At 39.8% G+C, this 22,311-nt stretch overlaps 1 protein-coding gene across 2 annotated transcripts; it reads right to left on the bottom strand.

The window, feature by feature from the left end:
- Window positions 1-417: 417 nt before the first annotated feature.
- AMACR (alpha-methylacyl-CoA racemase) lies at window positions 418-20,478 on the bottom strand. 2 transcript variants are annotated; one of them, XM_048292205.1, is made up of 5 exons: window positions 20,178-20,478; window positions 17,192-17,335; window positions 14,496-14,656; window positions 9,331-9,517; window positions 418-1,220 (listed from the first exon to the last, which is right to left on the bottom strand). In XM_048292205.1, exons 1-5 carry the CDS (start codon window positions 20,437-20,439, stop codon window positions 811-813), a joined length of 1,164 nt encoding a protein of 387 aa, XP_048148162.1. In that variant the 5' UTR covers window positions 20,440-20,478; the 3' UTR covers window positions 418-810. The 2 variants fall into 2 exon arrangements, with proteins under 2 accessions (XP_048148162.1, XP_048148163.1); XM_048292206.1 differs by lacking the exon at window positions 20,178-20,478 and adding an exon at window positions 19,991-20,054.
- Between the last annotated feature and the right edge of the window lie 1,833 nt (window positions 20,479-22,311).

Below are 22,311 nucleotides of genomic sequence, written 5' to 3'. Positions count from 1 at the left end.
GCAGATTTTCTTTTGCCTTGAAAGAGATGGTTTCAATTGACAGCTTAAGTTTGAAGGAAATGAAAACAGACATGCAATAACCATTGTTTAAAACCTGTGCAGCAAAGTTGCCTACCATTTTTCCATAAGGAGATGAAAGGTTTATTAGTTGGCAGGTATTTTAAAAACAAAAAAAAATTAATTCTGAATTTAGTTTCTAGCCAAGCTGATATTCTAAATGTAATATAATCAGGAGACTGCATTGAGAAAATGTATCCAGGCTGTTAAATAGATTAACCTTGAGATAATAGCTCTGCAGCAGCACATAAGAGAATAGTATTAGTTAGACCATAGTTTTGGCATGATAAAGCAAATTAACGAGTATGATAGAATAGAGGAAAAAAACCCTCCTAATTCATGAATAAACAACACAATCACTCATTTAGAAAGAATATAACTATATTTTATTAAAAGAACTGCTTTCAGGTAATTACAACAGGTACTAACAACCAGTGGTATAACCAAAAATTAAAAGAATCAAACTACAGGATACAATATTTAAACAAACATTCTGAGAACTTACAGGTGCTTACCAAGCAAACTGTCTTGATCTTCAGAACACAATTACAGTATCATTCTAGCCAGCAGATCATCCAGGTACACAAGTACTTAAGTACCACTGTCTTCAAATTAAATTTGTCAATAATTTAAAAAATAGATATTATTTAAAAGCAATATTATGCAAACATTTATTTGTCAGATAATTCAATTTTAAAGCATAAAAGCTTACTGTATCAGCCTGAAATTTATCTGATATGCATAGTCAAGAGATTATAAATTAGCTTTTGGCTTCTTGAATTCTATTGCTTTATCAGAATAAAGTTTAGCAATCTCTTGCTTAGTAAACCCATATTCTAGAAGTATCTCCTCTGTGTGTTCTCCTATAAAAGGATCTCTTTTACATGATGGAACAGCAGGAGTCCTTGATAGAACAGGAGCAGGTCTAGGACTTATCTCTCCCTGATCATTTTTGATAAAAGAACTTCTTTCTTTGTTATGCTGATGTGAGGCAACATCATCGAAGGATAAAACAGGGGTCACACAGGCATCAGTGCTATCAAATATGCTGCACCACTCAGCCTTTGTCTTCTGTGCAAATATGGATGCAAATTTTTTCTTCATTTCAGGCCAGTTGGAGAAACTCATCTGAGCGGGGAGTTCATCTAAATTTAGCCCAAGACCTGAAAGGAGAAAAGCAAAGTTTAACTATAGTGTGGCTTAGATAAATTACTAAGTGCTTCCCACAACTAAGTATATTCCTCAAGAAGATACTACTTTGAAGGCAATACTAAAGTCACTTTGTACTTTACTTGGGTATCTGTGCAAGGCAGGGAGCAGAGGAATAAAATGCTCTATGATACTTGCAATTAGACTAAACTGCATCAGCTACAGCCTTTTAAGTAAGTACATATAATAAACACTCATTTGTATAAACACTTCACAGAAGCAGCAGCTGCCTAGATGTAGCAATGTCCTGAGAACAGCTTCTATAATAGGTATCATATTCTCTACCGGCAGTAGCAACACAGAAATCTGCTGAATGCGTCCTGGACTACAGCAATACACTCATCTCTCAGGAGCCAGCACATCTGCCAGAGCTGCACATTCAGCAGGCTACACTGTTTGAAGTTCAACATGATGGGGTTATTTCTATGCCACAGATGAGATGGTGTGGATGGATGTGCCCAGCTCAATGTGCATATGGCAGCTCAGCTGTAGGTGCCTGGAGGCTGACTGACCTGCTTCTTCACTTCACTCTCCGAACAGGCTGCAGCAGTATCTCCTGCTCCCGCTGCTCCAGCACACCTACCAGACTGCAATTCCCACAGCCCTTTCACTCCCTAACTGCTCAATAACTCTGCTTTCCATCTTAGTCGCAAGGACACCCAGATATGCAATAAGCACATCTCTTCTGAGACACGAGAGCAAAGCATGGGCACACAGGGCTTGTAAAGAAAATTTCCTGTGCTAAGCAAGTCCTAGGTCTATCCCTGAACTAAGCACCACATCCCTTCCTACTGGGGAGCTTACATCTCTGCTGCACTGCCAGTTTCCTGTATCTTTCTGTTCTCATGGATTTTGCTCTCTGCAGTCTCTACTCTCATTCTCCTACTTCAAGGAGATGCAAGAATTTCTATGACTTCTTGTAGAGATTATCTCAAAAAGGAGGTAAAAAACAAGAAAGAGAAAAGGCAATTGAACGACACCTTCAAAATGGAGATAGTACAGGGGTATAAGCAGAGTATATGAGACCAAATAGGAATCAGAAGTGATACATTGAAGGAGAAGAAATTCAGAAAAAGCAGGGTTAAGAAAGACTTTGAGAAATCAGGAAGACTAGGGAACAACTATCATCATAATACTTCACAAGTAACAAAAAAAGGGAGCTTCTTAGAAAACCTGTGAAAGGCAGAGAAAATGTAGAGCTCTGCAAAACTGAATTTTCAGCATTCTTTGTTGTATTTTTGGTTATCTGGTATTAGATTGGTAATTAGACTAACTGTTAACCGCCTTGAGTAATAAAGGACTGTTTGCAGGCAGAATTCACACAGACCTCCTCTTGTCTTTAGCTGTACATAGGCAGGAAACACCTATCTTGTCTTTTTACGACTTCATTATCACTGAGTGGGGTAGACATATTGCTGCTGAAACATACAGGGAGAAGAAAGGGAGATAATGCCTATTCTTCTGCTCCTTAAGTCCTTTCTTCCGTTCATAATCTGCACAATATGCACTTCTTGGAGCCCAGAGATTCCCCCAGTATAACACAGTATTTAAGAATTTCACTGTTGATCACAAGATTCTTAAACAGTAGTTTTGGAAATGAATACATGCTTTGAAATTGTACTTTGGTACTTCATAGGAAAACACACAGAAATTGCCAATCTCCAGACTCAAAAACACAGCCTTGCAGTTGTTCACTTTCAGGAGAAATTCATCACAGTCAAAGACTAAATAAGTATTTTCACATCTTATTAGAAATGCCTGTGGATGCTAGGATAAATGATACTATAAGGTAAACATCAGTCCTTACGGTTTTACCAAGCCATGTGCACCTTAAATCACTGAATTTACACTCTGGTGTCCATAACCATTCATGTCATCCTAAAAGAGATCAGCTGAAGATAACTCATACTGCTTGAACATCATGATTAAATAAAAGCTAGAAATATTTTCAAAATTAATTTTATTATTGATTTTCAAAGTATTCCACTAGAATACCACAAACAGTGCAGTACAGTTTACTTATGAACTATGAGCTGAGACAAATTTACCTTCCACAATATGTACAGCTAAGTAAAAACACACTACCTGAGCTTCTGACTCAATGTATGAAATCTTGTCAAGTGGAAACTTCGTTACACAGTACTTGTTTTCTTATGAAAAACTATGGCTTGGTTTCTAGCAGCCAGTCCAACATGAGCAGAGCTCTACCATTATCCCATTACAGTTATTTTTGATGATCGTGGCAGATGGGAAGTTGGCTGAGCCTCACTGCACACACTCTGGCAAACTAGAACAATATGCAGAACCTGGAATTTAATATTACATGATCATTTTCTGCTTACCACTGAAGACTTCAACTTTAAATAGCATGAACATTTAAGCACTACAGCTCCTCATTTTCCAGCTTGTGCTCACCATTTGTGGTGCAGATGAGCAGTATCAGAGCAGGAGTGACTGACTCAACAAGGAAACTATTACATGGCACAGAATCGTATGGGATACCACAGGAGGACAGACTTCATTCAACATAATCATAACCAAAGTATCTTTTGCACAGAATATCTTATAAAGCAATCACAACTTAGTTCCAAGTTTTTTGTTCAAAGTTTCATCTAGGATTTTTTTGTATGGAAAAGCCCAGTCAATCTACTCTAGTACAGCTTTGAAATTATTTTTGAACAACGAAAAATTGTCTCCCTATAATGATATAGCTTTAAATGTCCTTCAAATACTACAGCTTTATTGACATATATCCCCAAATATATCATTTATTGATGCAGCAAACTGAAATCTCTATTGCTACAGAACTTCTTAGAGAAACTCTAGTAAAATCAGGTACCTATTTCAAGAGAAAGAAACCAGCAAAATTCACTAGATAAATCAGTGAAGCTGCTTTGGTATGTTAGAAATTGAAACAGTTTTTTATATTACTTCAGTCATACTATTTTAAAAGCAGAGTTTTGTTCAGGATTTTCTTGGTTGAACTTGCTAATTTTCTTTTCAAACATGTATGGTCATAGCAGAGTAGTTTTGAAATTATGTTGTAATAACATGACTGAATAAAATCAGCTAGTATGGGAAACCTTAATAGTGGCCCAAACAACAGCTGTAAGGTGAATGCCATTGTGCTTTTTCTGACTAAATAAAACTTGTTCTCACTGTGAGAGGGAATTGAATTTCAGAATATTCCAAGAGAGTAGTGAATTTTCATTAAACTAACTATGTAAAGTGTTTTCTCTGCTCAACGTTCCTGCAACCAAATAATTTTTTAGAAAGTGACAGTTCAGCAAATGGTTGATCAGGCCCACAGTACTACCAGGCCTCATTGCAAATGCATCTATAGCTGTACTCCAAGTTGACATGCTTAATTACCATAATTGCAAATGTTTTGACGCAGCAAGAGCCTGGCCCTCTACAGTATTTGTACAATATTTAAGCCTTATCATAATAAGTAAATTAAAATAAAACATAACATTATGTATAACTGAGTCTACAACATAATGAGGAAACTGTTTCTCCATGTTACATGTCTCAATAACAATGTGATATTGCATTCAGTTTACCAGCAGATTTTTAATACAGTCCACAATACTTCACAATCACAAAATGGAGAGCCCTGTGGAAATCCTTTATAATGATGTTTTTTAATTGCTTCCTAATTTTTTCCTTCTCTTTGTAAACTGAAGTCATACAGTATAGGAGTACTGAAGCAGTACTCCTCATCTCTCAGGAGCCAGCACATCTGCCAGAGCTGCACATTCAGCAGGCTACACTTTGAAGTTCAGGACTTTAGTGACTGTCAGTGTTTTCCACATCAATGTAAGTGGACACTAAGTTCACCCTGTGTAACTGACTTTACACCACATAACTCAGAATCAAACCTTTACTCTCATCTCTTCCACAGTATTTACTATGTTTTTCATGCCCCCTGTAGCCTGGCTGCAGCCATACTAAGCACCTACTGCTAAAAAACAAAACAAACCTGCAGAAGCAATTCACAGGTCAGTTCAAAGACATTCTGTCTCTTTCTGTCAAAAGATTAAGGCTTAACATTAGTAGCAAATGTTTCTTACAACAGATTTTTCATAAGATGTTTTAGCTATTTATTGTCTGATTTTTGTAGTAATAAAATTAACACCTGCAAAAGGACTACAGCTTGCTTGTTAATAGCAAGCAATCAACAGTGAACCCAAAATACTTCTCTACTGCATCTATTTTACATAGCTTCAGTTTCTCACAAAGCCTTTATTTATTTAATTAATGATTTTCTGGCAAGCATAAACTTAATTTTCCCTGCAGAGCACAATCTACAAAGCCAACAATCTTCTCAAACTAATATGCTCTATTTTCTTAAATTTAGTTTCCCTCTGCAGACTCCTTAAGAACGTTCCTCACCATGTCATTGCAGTTGGGTCCAGCACTGGGTTCCTGCAGGAACTCTGCAGGGAAACACTGAAGTGAACCAAAATGAAAAGGAAATCAGTTCTGCTTTGGCTAAGCAGAATTCTGTGAGCAGGGACAAATGGTTCAGAAATCACACTGCTTTCTCAATTCTGCAGTCTTTAAATCTCCAGCTGGATCTGCAACACCCGAATCCTTGTGCTCTCATTCTACAGTAGTGGCAAAAGTAATCTACCCTCTGAATACGGACAGAGAGCCATCAAGTGGTTTTTGAATATATTTTATCTGGAACAGCACCAAATTCTTCACCAGCAGAGCTGACCAGATATATAGACAAAAGGAATGAAATGAAATTATGGAAATTGCAACTGGAACATACCATTTTAAACCCACATCAAAGCTGGAGTCAATGCCTGGAACAGACAACTCAGCCTAAGTCAAAGCTCCTCAGGTTTGTGAAAGAGCAGTACAGTTCTCAAAGGCACCTTTTTCTTCCCTACAATATTTAAAGGCTTAAATTCTGAACTTAATTTCTGCAATAGGTATCCCAGAAAGGAAATAATCCCTAAGTCACAAGAAGGTTCTGCTGTTCTAATTTTGTGCACTATTGCTTCAGAAAGATTGAAACCCCAGTACTGAAAGGAATAAATATTTCCTATGTGAAAATCTGAACAGATCACGATATGCACCTTAAACACAATGACAGAAGACCAGTTACCTTAAATTCAATACTGGGAGAAAATTTTGAGTTTGGTCATTTACTTTAAACACTACACTTTTACAAAACAAACAAAGAAAATGCACCGAGTGTACACAAGAAAAAGTGGTGATACGATTAAAGGCAAAAGGCAAAATTTCCTCAAAGACTGAAGTACGTTTGCTGGATTTTTTAAATATGGCAGAAACAGACTGAAACATATGCAACAACGATTGCAGTTATTCTCTACTTAGAAGTGGATACACACCAGTTCTTCATTGCTGGAATAACTATGTTTGAAACTTCAGCTGTTAAAATCAAGCAACTTCTCTGCATTGTAAGCACAAGGAATACTTTCAAATACGAAAATAAAGTTGTCCAATTTGGGTGCTACAGCATAAGCAGAAGAATTCAGAGCTGCTGCTCTAACTATATGCTCTAAATTTCTCAGAAACTACTAAAAGAAAAGCAGAATTTTAGCATCTTCCTCAGTAAAGAGTTATCTAAAGAAGACAGAGACCATCAGTGACCATGTTTTATCACCTGGCCACTGGTTTCATACATCAGAGGCTTCTCTGTAGATAACCTGGCTGAGAGAAAAAAGCCCAAGTCTTGCCCCATAACAATGATCAATACAAGGCAGGACTGTCCAGAGAAAGTTCACTGAGAAAAAGAGTCACAAACAGAGCCAGACACCATTGCAGAATTTTGGGGGGTTTTTGAACAAGTACCGAATCTATCCCAGTCCTGTAGCTTAAGTGTGATTCAACTTAGTCTCCAAAGAATAAAATACTGCAGGCCAGTGTTTGGTCACTTAAGCCAAACATACAGGTATTTGAGTATGCAGCTTTATTTTTTTCTCATTTGCTTTGTATTTAATATAAGCATTCTCCCTGAAATTATTTTAGGAATTCCAAATTACCTAACTCCCAGAGCAAGGGCTTGCATTTTACTTTGATAGAGTTTTATATTTACTTTTGTTTTCCAGCTCCCACACAAGCAAGAAAATCTCAGGGGATCGGACAAAAAAAACATTTCAAAGAACTGCAAATAATCAATGTGGAATGATCTTTTTCAAGATCAAGTTGCTTACAACCGCAGTTCACAAACAAGTTACTCTTAGGACAATTAGAGACAAAAAGTACCATCTTCTTCAGCCAAGAACATGGCATTTCCAAACTTGACATCTGGTCTGTCCAACATAATGCTGGACATGTCCCTGAGTCCAAGAGCCTTCCTCATGTATTTAATGTAGCAGCATGTATCAATTTAGATATTCCACACAATTACATGGCCTTTGTTAAGCTACAAGAGAAGCAGCCATTCACAGCTACAGCTGGGCAAGATCTTGGGGAGCACCACAGGCTGCAAGAAAACAAAGCCAAAGCATAAAGAACAAGCCCTCTCTTTGGGATCCTGCTCACTGAAGGCATGCCCCACCTTACAACCCCGTAACACAAGAAAAACACGAGATGCAGATGAAAACAATTGCTCACAGTCAACTGCCCTATGCCTAGCGTGTCCCTGAACAGTGACCACCCACCAATTTCCCCTCCAGTTTTACTGCTGAGCACAGTGTCCTGTGGTACAGAACGTCCCTGTAGTCAGCTGAGCCAGTTGCCCTGGCTGTGATCCCCTCCCATTTCTTGTGCACCTCCAGCCTTCTCGCTGGTGGAGTGGGGTAAGGAGAAGAAAAGTCCTCAAGTGCTGTGCAAGCGCTGCTCACCAATAACTGAAACATCCCTGTGTTACCAGCACTGCTTCCAGCACAAATCCAAATCACAGCCCCACGCAAACTAACGTGAAGACATTCAGCTCTATCCCAGCCAAAACCAGTACAAATTGTAGCAAGGATACAATTCAAAAAATGCCACAACTCAAGGAATAATCAGTGGGAAAGAGACTGGGCAAGAGTAAGGAACGACTCCCCTGACACACTCACTGAGCAAAGACTGGCCCCATGGGAGTCACCCATGGACAAAAGTGCTTCACGTAACACTGGGTATATCCACTTTAGGAATCCTTTGTTGACATTCCTTCAACTCATTAAGCAAAACTAAAATTAAATTGAGAACTTCTTATAGCCTTCATATTCTGTACAATGAAGAAAAGAATAAATACAAAATTATTTAATGAATTTTTTATGTTTTCATAAATTCTGTATGGAAAACATGGCAAACTACTGAAGAAGCACAATAGAAAAAAAATTTAAATTAAATAACCAGTAAGAAGTTAAGAGCCCATCTTATAAAAAGCTTGAAGCACACAACTAGTTCAGAGGTAAAGATGCACCTGAAAATTTCTGGTTTTATTTCATACAGTTAAATATTTTGCATAAACCATTCTAATTTCTCGAAGAGATAAATCGTGATTTATAGTAATACTTAAAGAGTCTTAGTCAAATATAAATATTATATCCAGAGCCAAACACCAAAAGCGCTCTGAAATTGTGTGGTGGAAATTAATTACTAAAGCAGAATTTGCTTCCACAAATTTTTTTTCTATCAAGAAATACTATTAATTACTTCCAGTCATCATTCCTTCCAGAAACAATTTAAAAAGGTTTGTTTTTTCTAATTATAGTACAAATAACCAAAATTGCCTGAAATTCTATTTGCAATATCAAAGAATTAGGTCTCATTTTTAAAGTAGATTCACAATCATTTGAAAAAAGTGATTTCCAGAAAAGTTGTTCAGTGCTCCAGTCACATCACAGACTACCATTACAGTAACTCCAAAAGAAAACTTGCAATTTAAGTGTAGTTGCTGAGGGTGAATAGGAAATTAATTAATTGCTAGAAAAAGAAAGTCAATTAAACAGCTACACAACCATCCAACTAGCTTCAGGAAGTGTTTGGCTTTCACAAAGAAATCACATAACCACGTATCATGAATCAAAACCAACTATTAAAGAATGCACTCAATCATGCTTTGCTGTTACGAAAAAACTGCTCCAACCTACTCACCTTTTATTAACTGGTTATAGAATTGAGGCTCAAGGGCACCAACAGCCATGAATTTTCCATCAGAGGTCCTATAGGTTTCATAAAAAGGTGCACCGCTATCTAGCAGGTTTTCACCTCGAGGTTGGCTCCACAATCCCAAATTTTGTGATTTCCACAGAAAAGAACTTAGGTATGCTACTCCTTCTACCTTGAAGATTTAGAGAAAAAAAAACCATAAAAGCTCCAGTAAATTAGTTGGCATGTTACCTAAATTCTGTATAAAAAAACCAACAAAAACTACTACCAGTTCTGCCCTTTGCTAAGATATTTAATGACAGAATCTCTGGTAAGCAGTTTCATTTCTTAAATTTTCCATTACTGTTTATACTGCACTTGTGAAATCATCTAGAATTAGAGACTAAGAAAGAGCATAAATGTAGTAAGGCAGCTTCAGACGGACAATGTACTTTCAATGCACATAGTTTCCTCATTTAGCAAGTTTAGAGTCATTAGACATTCACAATGAGTGAGTAATTTCAAGGGATGGGACAAGCTCCTTGGCTCTATACAACATAAAGCATCTGACAGCTCAATGTCTTCCAAACCTCTGGAAAACAAGATGCCTGTACCAGTCCTATAAATACCAAATTTTTATCTTCTGTAAATATACTGATTACAGGAAGACTGCTATTTTTAGAAGAAAAATTGAAGGAAATCAAATCAAATCTCCAACACTAAGTTAAAAAAAAACTATTCTCCCACTGTGATCACTGGCAGCTATATACCCAGAGCAAAGTAATCTCTACATAGTCAAGGGTCTAATGAATACAGCCCTAGAAAACATGATTAATCCCATTTCAACTTGCTCCTCAAAATTTTGTCTATGTGGAGTACAACCAGATGAAAATTTGTTCAGGCTTTCAATAATTATCAAGGTTGTACCAGTCTTTCAAGCAAAATCACATCCTAGTTTTGCTCATCAGCACAATTAATTTTTTTTCAACTGTATTGAAAGTACTGTAAGTGAAGATAATCCAGTTAACAGTGTATGGCCACAAACATTCCAGTAGAACAGATTAAAATCTGAGCTGTATTATTCTGAGTATCACTTGATTCATGCATTTTCAGCTGTGTGAAACTAACCTAATATTGTCTATATAGACAAGCACAGATACCATACCAAAACAAAAGGCTACTAAATATTCATGTAGGAAGATCTATTAGTTTATACCTTTCTAAGCAAGAATTTAAAACATGCAAATTGCTGAAGTATGCAGTCAAGAAGGCTTCTTAATTTAATGTGTGTTACTTGGGCTCTTTCCTAGTACTGCTTCAAGGACAGGAATACCTCTGTCCTCACTGTCAAAGTCAATTAAAGTACTTTCATATGAGAAAATACTGTATACCTTCATCTATGTATCGGCAAAATTATTGCAAGGATATTAAAATAAAGTTTGTTTTACTAATGATCTGATCTTGCATTGCTCATATTAAGAACAAATAATATTACACAAAAAGTACTGAAAGTAAGGATAATAAAAGACAGGGAAAGTATCAGAATAAGCCCTAATTGAAAATTAGATTTCAGGGCTGATAAAACTCTTAGCACCTGTACAATACCTACGTGCTACTTACCCTGGAAACACTTAAAATAAAACAGCACATCTGTTCTTGACTGGTATAGAGACTTGAGAAATATCCCTGTCTGGGCAACTGGACAGCTAGGTTCTGCCTGAGGCCCATTGCAATTCAGAGACAAGTAAATGAAGTGTCTTAACATCTACACCAGACCTCCAAAGGCATGTAAAAATAGCACCACACACTCACTAATGCAGTCACCCTCTTTTACAACATAAGAACAACATGGGGAGACTCCACTTAAGTCTAACTGCAGAATTATTATAGTAACAGTTGTGGGTTTCAGTTAATGTCTCCCTCATGTTAAAAACATCTGCAGTCTCTGAAGCAGGCACAAGAATCCAGAGGCCATGCCACTGAGTGACCCGTCTGCTCCCCAAGCCTTCTGTTCTTTCTGTAGACTGAAAAGAGTTCAAACAGAAGTGAGAATGAATCTACACCAACCTAATCTTTATCCTCGTGACTGATGAAGGCTTCTAGGATGTGGGAGTTTTGGTTTTGAATACCTCCAGGCTGAGAAAAACCTAGAACCTCAGTCTTCTGTTGGACTGCTAAATGTTCCTGCCATGAGACTATTATGCAAGTGATCATTACCAGCGTCCTTTCCTGCGGCTATCTTTTCACAAAGAGTGACTTATACTCAGTCAGATGCCTACTGTCAGCAGAAGGTTCTGTGGCTGATGTAGTGAACCCAAACTGTGGCCCTGACTCACATGCCTCTGTACCAGTGTGGTGCAAGAATGCAGAGGTACAACTGTGCCTTCTGTGTCACATTGCAGTGTCCACTCCACGTGGCAACTACCTGGCCTCCTGTAGGATAGCCATGATCCCTGCAGAGTCAATGAGAAGAGACAGTGACCAGCAGGAATCAATTCAGGCCAGTCACTTAATTCTTCTGAGACAAGACAGATGAAATGCAGGACCCAGTGTCTACTTCTTGCACAGTGCAATTTCTACTGTAGAAAATTCTACCATGTGTCCGAGTCATTAACGTATTCAGACTACATAATTGTACAACAGCTTAAGTAATGGGTCTATTAAAAAAAAAAAAAGTTAAAATAAAACAGCTGAAATGCTGCAGTGTTGTGATTTTAAAAATACGTTCTTTCACAAAAAAAACTTAGGTGTAAAAACAGGCTTATCCACTCAGTCAATTTAATTGTCTTTGCTGCTGCTGATGCACGAAGGATCTTCATCAACCACGTCACTGAAAGTTTATTCAACAAATAAGGAATATGACCAAATGCCAGGTAAAGCACATCCTGTGATACTGGACAATATTCCATCCACTTCACAGGTCACCAGGCACATCAGCAGGGAACTGTAAATCCCACAATCATGATGAGACAAGAAATAATTAGAAGAGACAATTTTTAAGGGCTTAGAAAACCCCACAACACATTCCACTCCAAATGAGCTACAAACTTAATTAGAACATTAGCAGACTTAACTGATTTTCTTCTAACAAATTCTTTTAATTCTCTGAAGTATGATAAGGAAAATTTGGTAATACTATAAACTACATGAAGTATCTTTTTCAATATTTGAAGACTTGTCACAATTCTCGATGGTTTTTCTTTCACAAATACACAATCTCCTTAAATTCTTCTTTTAGGTCATGTTTTTAGAGTCATAATTTTTGTTGTGCTACACGGACTTCCTCAAATTATTTTCATAATAATGAAAATGTTCATTATTTTCATTTTTATCTTTGAAATATGATGGTCAGCATCAGAAACATTATTTTCCTGAGACTTCATAAACATTGAATAGGTTAGAATAATTGCTTCAGAAACTTTGATGACTCTATTTCCTGTTAATACATCCTAATACAGTATGTATGTGTTTTGTAACAGCATGATATTGTTGACTCATGTTCAGCTTGTGACTACTACAAACCCCCAGGATTGTACTTTAGCCAACTGTTCTCTCACTGCATTTGTGCAGCAAATTGCTTCTGCCCACAGAGGACTACAGAGCAGCAACGTCCGTGAATTGCAGCCAATTTTTTTCAGGTCACTGCTCCACTCTGAAAAGGTCATTTTCAATTCTAATCCAAGTCCAACACACTTGCAGTCCTTCACATATGTGTATCATCTGTAAATTTACTAAACACAATTGCTCATTCATCATTCAGCTTGCTGGAGAAAACACAGAAAAAAACCCAAAAAACACCTATAGAACTGCACTTGTTAAGTTTTTCATTTTGACAATCAACTACTAAAAACTAGTCCTGTTTTGCACTGTTCCCATAAAATTTTCATCTAGACCATAATGCCATGGACTGCTTCTGAGAACATGATGTGAATTTGTCAAAAACTTACTGAAGTCAAGAAATCCAACATCTCTTGCTATTCTAGTCTCTTCAAGACCACTTCAACAAAGGGATTCGTTTCAATTAATGTAATTTTTTTTCAGTTTATATTTACAGCAGAACCTTAGCCTTCACTGTACAATGCCTCAAAGGGAAGTCAGATTTTAACTGCAATACTCTTTAAAAACGAGAGAACAAGAGAGAAACAACGCTTGCAGATAACATAAGTTTCAAGGATAAATGTAAATAAGTATTGCTGTGTGTAAGTGGGTAGCCTCCTATGGAAAAGAAATCCATAGTATTCATTATTAAGATAATTTAGCCTTTAATTTATTTTACAGCACATTCACAGAGTGAATTGGGTTTTTTTTTGAAAAGGAAATTGACTTCTTGGCAATGATCCATGGCAGTGTAACTATCCCAGGAAACAGTGCTTCTAGCAAGATATGCCCTGTCACAAATTTGTAAGAAGATGTGTCTTGAATAAAGCTAATGCAAGTTTTTATTTTAACAGTATTGTCATTTTTGCTGTTATGCAGTACGCCAATTGTTTATTATACGCCCTATCTCCACACACCACACTTATTCCTCAAACATATATAGCTAATACTCTGTTGTAGATACAAAAATGCTGCTAGCAAGGATTTTCTTGCTATTTTCTAAGTCTGTGAGAGACTTTTCTCTCTCACAGAAGAGGTACCATTATGTAAACAACCAAGCCACCTGCAACCTTGAAAAGTCTTGCTTATGGTATAGTAGAAAAATATTTTGACAATGGATGTTTTAGGATTTTAGCCAATCACCCCAAGGGGTGGCTGATCCTTTGTCCAATTAGACTATGAAGAAAGAAGTCTATAAAAGAATTTGTAAAACAATTAAATAAATCAATCTTGCTGCACAATTCCTGCCTGCTGGATCTTCTCTCCTCCTCCTCCCTATGGCTGCGGGACATAGGGCCCAGGCCTGCGGTAATACTCTGTGAAGAAGGCAGATGGACAAAAGCAGGGAGAGGGGGGAGGTTGCAGTACGTGTTCCATGTCATAAGGATGTTATGGCAGCAGTGATTAATGAAAACTGCTTGCATGTGAAGGAATGGCCATTTTATGAGATCATTTTCCCAAATCTCAATTTTAAACCTTATGAATAGCTCCAATGTCCTCCCATTAACAGATTTACAGCATGAGAAAACCCAAGCAAACCTAAGAAACCCCATGTTCCTCGAGACCAAACTTACCATACTTGCATCAATGACCTGCCCTTTGCCAGATCTGGCACGTTCAAAGAGGGCTATAACAATGCCCATTGCACACATGACACCTCCACCAGCAAAATCAGCCAGAAGGTTTACGGGTGCGTAAGGATTTTCATTCTTTCTACCCAGCTTTGACAGCACACCTGACAGAAGAGAAAACAAAGCAAGGATAAGCATAAAATTAATTATAAGCATTCATTTCTACAATTAAAGTTTCATTCTTTTCAATCTATGCAAATAAATAAGGGATAAAGCAATCTTCTAATGTTTTCTATCTCTGCTTGGCTATGTCTTAGCTAATAGTTACTCTTTAAAAGAATAAAAATATACGAAATCACATTAAGTGATATGAATCACATTACATGAAGATGTAAAGAGATTAACAAAAGTCTCACAGATAAACGTTGGTATTTTGGCTATAGAGGGATCAAATTTTATAAAAAAACCCAACCTTGTGAGCAATAATTCTATATCAGTACTTTCTACATGCACTGAATCTTGCCCATAAGAGACATTACGAACGTGTCTCAAAGCAACTTTGGTAAATTGTTCTTCTTTGAATATTTTAAAGTAAAAATGCAGAGGTACAGGTGCACATAACCAATGAAATAATAATCATAACAAAGGATCTCACACTGACAACTCTGCTTCAGTCCTACCCTCCCTCTCCAACTATGTTTGGGGGAAAAAAAGGTTGCATATAAAAAGAACAGGTAACTAGCACAGAAAGGTTATCTCTGATTGCATGCAATGTAAACACAGGGAACCTATGTTTATGCCAGCAATTATGCAGAAATGAAAGGAATTAAGAGCAAAGGCTAAGCTAATTTACCTCAGTCAGAGCTTTGAACTTGTTAGCATTTCCCTGCAATCCTGAACAACCTCTTCACTGTGACCTTACTCTTTATAGTTGCCTCACAGTGATTCCGTTTGGGCAAGCAAGAAACTGCAGTGCGATCATCCCTCTATGTGTACGGCCTGAGACTTGCAGAATACATGGGCAGAATTTCCTGAGAATTGCATTTCTGATGCACTGTTTAGTTAGCTAATGTTCTTCCTACATGCAAGAAATGGACTGCACAGCATAAGAGACTTCCAAATCCTGTAGTGCAAGAGTAAAACCCCTGTTGCTACGTAAAACCTTCCTTTTAATAGTCCAGAAGTTGTCACAGGCACCAGAAAGGCACTAGTTGTCACAGGCACTAACTTCTCAAGAGTTCCTAACACAAGCCATTTTTTAGTTAAAGGAAGCCAAAGCTCATTAGGAAAATACTCAGAATATGATATCTCATTTTTGAGGAATGACACCTCTCAAACACCTTGTTCTATTTCCTTTTAATAAACAGAAAATCTTGGTCTGTGAAATCACAAGCAAAATTATTTTAAGAAGATATCTAACCAAAATACTACTGACTAAATCAGCTCCAGAGAAAAAAAATCACTCTATTTGTAAACCAGAAAGTACTACAAACTAAGGCAGGGATGAACCATGCTGTTTCTATACTGACTTCCTGCACTAATAACAAATAAAAATACCCTAATATTTTGGAATCCTCTTGACATGTCAAGAAGTCAGACGTGTTTCAAACAAGGCATTTTGTCTTTAATTTTTTCTATTCTCTAACAATTTCACATGAGGGAAGACTGAACCCACCCCTAAAGAAATTAAATTTCACACCACTATGACTCCACATAGTAGGTGATACCAGATCACCAGGTTTGCACTGCCTCTGCTCCAGCCCTTTCCTGGGTCTAAAAGAACTGCTTTATCCAGTGGGAAGCCAAGAACTTTTGGGTCACCTTCTCTCCTCCTTCACAGGCTCAGAGAAGCATGAGAGACAGAAGCAGTGTGAAGAGCAGGAGGTAGGGCCATGCATGGATGAGCATCACCAGAGTTGGGTAATTTTGTTACTGTTTGCTACTGCATACTTGTAAAACCATACCACTTAAAAGCAGCATAATGTCCACAACACCTTAATGAACTATAGCATTTCCACTTTATTTGAAGCCTACTTCCTTTCAGTTGGTATCAGTGAAGACATATTTACAAGCAGAAAAGCACAAGAGCTCAATTGTCTTATGCTACCTAGTTTTTCTTTGCTCAAAATATCTGCTCTCAAGCACGCAAAATAATCTGCAGCCCTTTCAGGACTATAAAGTATACACATTTTGTAGGAGAGGGGCCCTGAAGAAAATGTTGAATCCTCTCTTCAGATAAATATTCTGATACTTTATTCAGAGAGAGTAGCACAAAGGAAGGAAAACAATGTACAGCCTGGGAAGACATGCTGATCCAGCCCGTAACAGCTCGCTGCTGCTGGCAAAACAAACAGCCTGTCCAGTAAATGTTTCCTCCTTTCTTGTGCTGACTGGTTGGATCTCTTAATGAACTGCTTCACGTCAATAACCTGGCAGAAAACACCCTCATTTCTTCTAACCAGTTTTTGACTTGTGAGGAAGTTTACAGAGGGGCTAAGCAAGTGCCAGAGCTGACTGAAAACATCTGGGAAAAGCACAGTGAAAGGAAAGCCCCATTTCACCAACAGAGACATTTCAGATCAGCTGATTCATCAGACTGCACCTCAGATAAATTTTGAGCTATCTGCTTTCAACAAGTTCTTGAGTCTTGATTAAAGGGAGGAAAGAAACTTTATTTAACTGGAAATTTTACAGCCTACCTGATAAAGCCAAGTAATTGATGTCATGACCTGCAGACTTGGCATATTTTCCTGTCTGGCCAAACCCAGTAAGTCTAGCATAGATGAGTCTGGGATTCTCCTGTAGGAGGACCTCTGGGCCAAGCCCAAGTTTTTCCATGACACCTTAAAAAGACAAAGCAAGGAATTCTAATTCACATTTAATTTTAATAATACTCAGAACATAATGATTCAGTTATACAACAGCAGAACTCAACTGCACTTCATGAAGTAGAACATTCTACTTCAGCATCCATATTACAACATGAACATTATGAACCACCAACATACTGCAAAAATTTAAATATAAAACAAGTGCAAATTAGGCTCTAGGGTTTTGTTTTTCAGCTTTTTTTCCTGTTTTACTTCACCAAAAGACTGAAAGAAAACCATGCACCACTGGTTGAGAGAGAAAGCCACCAAAGGCTTGTAAAACAAGAAGAAAAGAGAAAGAGCAATCTCTTACATTTTCCATATTAAAATCACTTGACATTTCTTCCATATTTCACTGCAATACAATTTCCTCAGCATTTCTCAGTACCTCGTGTTCCTGTGACTTTTAACTCACTGATGGGAATGGACCATGCCACTATTCCATAGATGAGCTGCAGGAACCACACACAAATAAATGTGTTCTTTTTTAATGCAGAGAATAAGTAACTTTTAAAAATCAGTGAAATACAAATTGAATCAGCATGGACTCACAGAAAACAAGGTTAAAATTTTAATTCTGCTGTCCTAAAACAGTGATTTGAAGAGAAGAAATTTGAATTGCAAATAAATGATACTTTCTCATTGGTTCAGTGTAGCTTGGTCAGGCTTTGACCTATGATCTATAACGGCACTGCAGGGCAACACATTTTGAAATGGAAAGGAAAACATAATTTCAGTGCCTGTTCCACCCCAGAATCTATTACTCCAGCTTGTTTCAGAAAACTAATCCATAATGTTACTACACCTTCAATTCCATTAAGATCCACTTCTATTGCATGAATTACTGGGCAGTGGCAAGTGATTACTGCCAAGGAGAAAGCAGTGAAATTTGGCAAAGTGCATGGTTTTCAAATGCACAAGTGGGAACAGGGTGACAAATAGCCCCTGTGGCGTCACAAAGTCACTGTTGTAAGGTCAATGGTACATATGCCTTAAAAAAACCTGTTCTGCCACTAGGACCCTCACCTTCTCACTGTTTTCCACCAGCCTCATGATGAGTCACAGATTTGCCTAGTTCACTTACAGGCCCTTAAAACCCAATATCTATTTCCAAAATTGCCTGCATTTCCAGCTGGGGGAAAAAAAAAAAAAGGCAAGTGCCCATAAAACTAAAGTAAACAAAACTTCATAAGGAAAAAAAATCCTCTAGAAAACAGGAGATTAGCTACAAAGAAGAAGTGGAATTTAACTTCTTCATTTTGTTTGCTTAGCTCCTGGGGAATAAAACAAACAATTTTAAGGTAAGAAACACAATAATAATAATAATAAACCCCTGTTTTCCAAATGAAAGGCATTACTTGTGACACACAATCTGTCCATAACACATGATGTCTAGCTGATAAAGTCTTCTATTTCTAAACTGCCTTTAACATCCCCAAAACACTTCAGCTAGCTCCTCAATAAAGGACGATCACAGAATCACAGAGGTTTGGGCTGGAAGGAACCTGTAAAGGTCACCTAGTCCAACCCCCTGCTTTGAGCAGAGACATCTTCAACTAGATTCGTGCCCACAGAGCCCTGTCCAACCTGACCTTGATGGCATTTTTCCTAATAGAACAGCATCCTCAAGAAACACTGGGGGATACTGACATAACCATCAGGTGAGTGCCTGTGTATGGCTTATAAACAAAGTGAGCATGGTCAACCTGAGAAGTCTATGGCTGTTAAAACAGCGTCAGTTTTGCTACTGAAAATCAGATGTTAAGCACCCCTAAACGTGGTAAATTAGTAAATATGCATACTGTAAATAAAAAATGAGCTATGAATTCTCTTTAAAAGACAGTTTTTAAAAATGGAAAAATTCCGTAATTGAGTATTTGAAGAATCTGCCTTACTTTTAACCTAATGTTTAAAGTATAAAGTACTTGCAAAAACACAAGAAAGGTTTTCATGAAATAGATTTAAGACTAGCAGGAAATTATTAGTTTATGAAAAGCAACTTCCTAAAATTAAATACGATGTTTGAAGATGAAGACTGTAGTTCACAACCTGGTTTTGATCCTGGATCAGAGTGGCCCAGTATAAGGGAATCATACTACTCTATTTAGCACTTGCTCTTATATTCATCTCCCTGGGATATGTGTTTTGTAAATGTATAACCACAACGTCAGATCTGTTGTCTTCAGAGGAATTGTAAGCTCAGACTCCGACCTGCATGGCAACCTTACAAATGTGAGCTGGACTTTATCAGCAGGCCTGACATCACGCAGGATTCGTGCCCCAAGCTCGGTGTGACCCCTGCGCTCGGACACCCTCCTGCTACTCCAGAGCCCCAAGCTCGGTGTGACCCCTGGGCTCGGACACCCTCCTACTCATCCAGGGCTCCAAGCTCGGTATAACCCCTCGGCTCGGACACCCTCCTGCTACTCCAGAGCCCCAAGCTCGGTGTGACCCCTGCGCTCGGACACCCTCCTGCTCATCCACGGCTCCTGCTCGTCCAGAGCCCGGCCGGGGGCACGGCCCTATCTGAGCTCTGACCGCGGCCCTTCCCTGCGGTTTCACATGGCTGCTGCGCTGCACTGCACAAATCCGCCACAAGCACGCGTCACCCAGTCACAGGAAATAGACCTCCAAAGCTGTTCCCTCTCCGCTTCCCACTCAGTCTCGCAGAGGCCATAGACTGGCGGGAGCCCCTCAGCAGCGCACCCTGCGGCCCCACAGCTTCACCCTCTCGCCCGCCCCACGCGGCCCAGGCCGGGCTGCCGCGGCCGCAGCGCCGCCCCGGCGCGGTCCCCCGGCGGCCGCGGCCCCTCACCGTGGCGGAAGGGCTCGATGAGCACGTCCGCCCCGCCGCACAGCCGCTTCAGCGCCGCGGTGCCCTGCGGCCGCTTCAGGTCGAGCGCCAAGGAGCGCTTCCCGCGGGCCTGCACGTCGGGGGCCGCGGCGGACTGGGACAGGCGGTCGACTCGCACCACCTGCGCCCCGAAGTCGGCGAGGATCATCCCGCAGAGCGGCGCGGGCGCCAGCCCGGCGAGCTCCAGCACCCGCACTCCGCTCAGCGCCATCACTACTGCCATCGCCGCCGCGGCCGCTGGCGAGAGCCGACAAATCGATCCCGGAGGCGGCCCGGGGGCCGCCCCGCCCGCCCCCGCGCGGCCCCGGCGGCGGGCTCCTACCGCCCCTCGCCGGGGGGCACAGGCCTTGCTTCTCCCGGTGTTTCTTCACAAGGAGTCCGTGATAGCCCGGGGCTGGCTCCACTACCCTCCGCCCCGGGTCGCAGTGAGGCGGAGTAGGCGTTCTGCTGCTGCTGCTGGGGTCGGCACGCAGCTACTCTTGGGAAACTTCCCTGTCCGACCATCCACGAGCCGTCCTTGGCAGTTGCACAGCCCCCCACACTCATAGTCACGCCTGGTCTCCCATGGAAGAGGCTCAGACGACCAGAACCTTAAAATAATTTAATCGTGATGCAATAACTAAAGAAAAAAATCCCAGCTCGAGCTGCTGCCTCCGTGTAGGGACGCCGAACAAAGGAAACCCTGGGCTTTTACACCCTTACAGCCAAAGGGCAGGAAAGTCACAGAATCACAGAACCACTCAGGATGGAAAAGACCTCCAACATAATCGAGTCCAACCTTTGAAGTCTGAGTCTGGAGGTCATCGGCTCCAGCCCTGTCTCTGAGTGTAAGGTCCCCTGGCCGGGCCACAGGTCCCTGTGCCCATTGTCAAGTTCTTGTGCCATGCCCTGGGCACCTGGATGGGCCAAAACACTCACACCCAAGACCCTCAGGTCACACAAAGGGAGATTAGCAGAACACCTGATTAAAACTTGGGGGTTTTTTTCCCACCAGATGTTACTTAAAGAGGGCTGTCTGGCCCTGTTTTTCTTGAGGCATCAGCTGTGTACTAGTTTGAAAACCAACCAGTGGGAGGCACCAAGTCAGAATAACAATTCAATAGAGAAATCAAAAAAAAAGGCAGAAAACACTGGTTCAGACTGACAGAGTCAGGATACAACCTGACACCCTGTTAGTCAGGGTGGCAGTAGCAGTCCAATAAGATGGTGGCTGCACTCCTCCTGAAGTGGTGGATGTGGTTCTGTTGAAGTGGTGATCCTGTAGAAGGGTCTGCTCTTCCTCAGAAGGTCCAGTGGTGGCTGTGTAGCTCCTGTCCTCTGGGAATCCAGTGGAAAGGGTGTCTGTGGTGTTTGGAATCTCAGATTATATCCAGGATGGAATGCTTGGTTCCTCCTTCTGCGTGGAGCATCTCACAATGGGATGATGAGTCATGAGGCCAGGTTTTGATGGGCTCATTAACAGAAGATGGTCCGGAGGGAGTCATGGGGCAAGGCATTGACGGGCCATTAACAGAAAGATAGTCTGGGGGGAGGAGGCAAGGAAACACTGCCCCATCTGGTTTCAACAGCTCATGAGAACGGTAATAGAATACACTGCAACCCAGGACAAGGTGCTTACAGAAACACACATAAATCCAGAAAGGGTAATGAAACCTTTGGCATTGTATTGACACAGCTTTTCAAACTTAGGCCCTGCTCCCCGTATTTCAGGTTACCAGGAAGCAGACAGAGCAAAGAAGTCCTTAATTCAATGCTCATTTTATATATGTCTTTAAATTGGTTGGACTACAAAAATGTGTAAAGGCTGTAAATATGAATGCAGAATTTTTTCTCATTCTACAATAACAGGTCTGTCACTGGAATACTCTTCATTTTCTGTGCAAACACCAGGTCCTGTAATGCAGGCACTTATTATATCCACTGCTATGGAGCCACCCACAAGAAATGGCCAGGAGAAAAGTATTTGCATTTTCATTCAAATGAAGCTGGCTAGTTTAGTTTGTTATCCATCTCCCTTAGAGACACTATTCCATATAAGGGTTTGTTTTCACAGACATTGTGATGTTACTGTGACGCTAAGCTTCTCTGACTAATT

This window comes from Corvus hawaiiensis, chromosome Z, assembly GCF_020740725.1.
Source record: "Corvus hawaiiensis isolate bCorHaw1 chromosome Z, bCorHaw1.pri.cur, whole genome shotgun sequence".
NCBI lineage: Eukaryota > Metazoa > Chordata > Aves > Passeriformes > Corvidae > Corvus > Corvus hawaiiensis.
This window is presented reverse-complemented; position numbering and strand designations above follow the sequence as displayed.

Bases quoted from the DNA above. Each gene is read 5' to 3' on its own strand.
- AMACR (XM_048292205.1), bottom strand. From the start codon at position 20,439: ATGGCAGTAGTGATGGCGCTGAGCGGAGTGCGGGTGCTGGAGCTCGCC. The intron at 17,336-20,177 runs GTGAGGGGCCGC...TGTCTTTTTAAG, and splicing joins CATCGAGCCCTTCCGCCACG to GTGTCATGGAAAAACTTGGG. The intron at 1,221-9,330 runs GTGAGTAGGTTG...TTCTCCTTTCAG, and splicing joins CTATAACCAGTTAATAAAAG to GTCTTGGGCTAAATTTAGAT.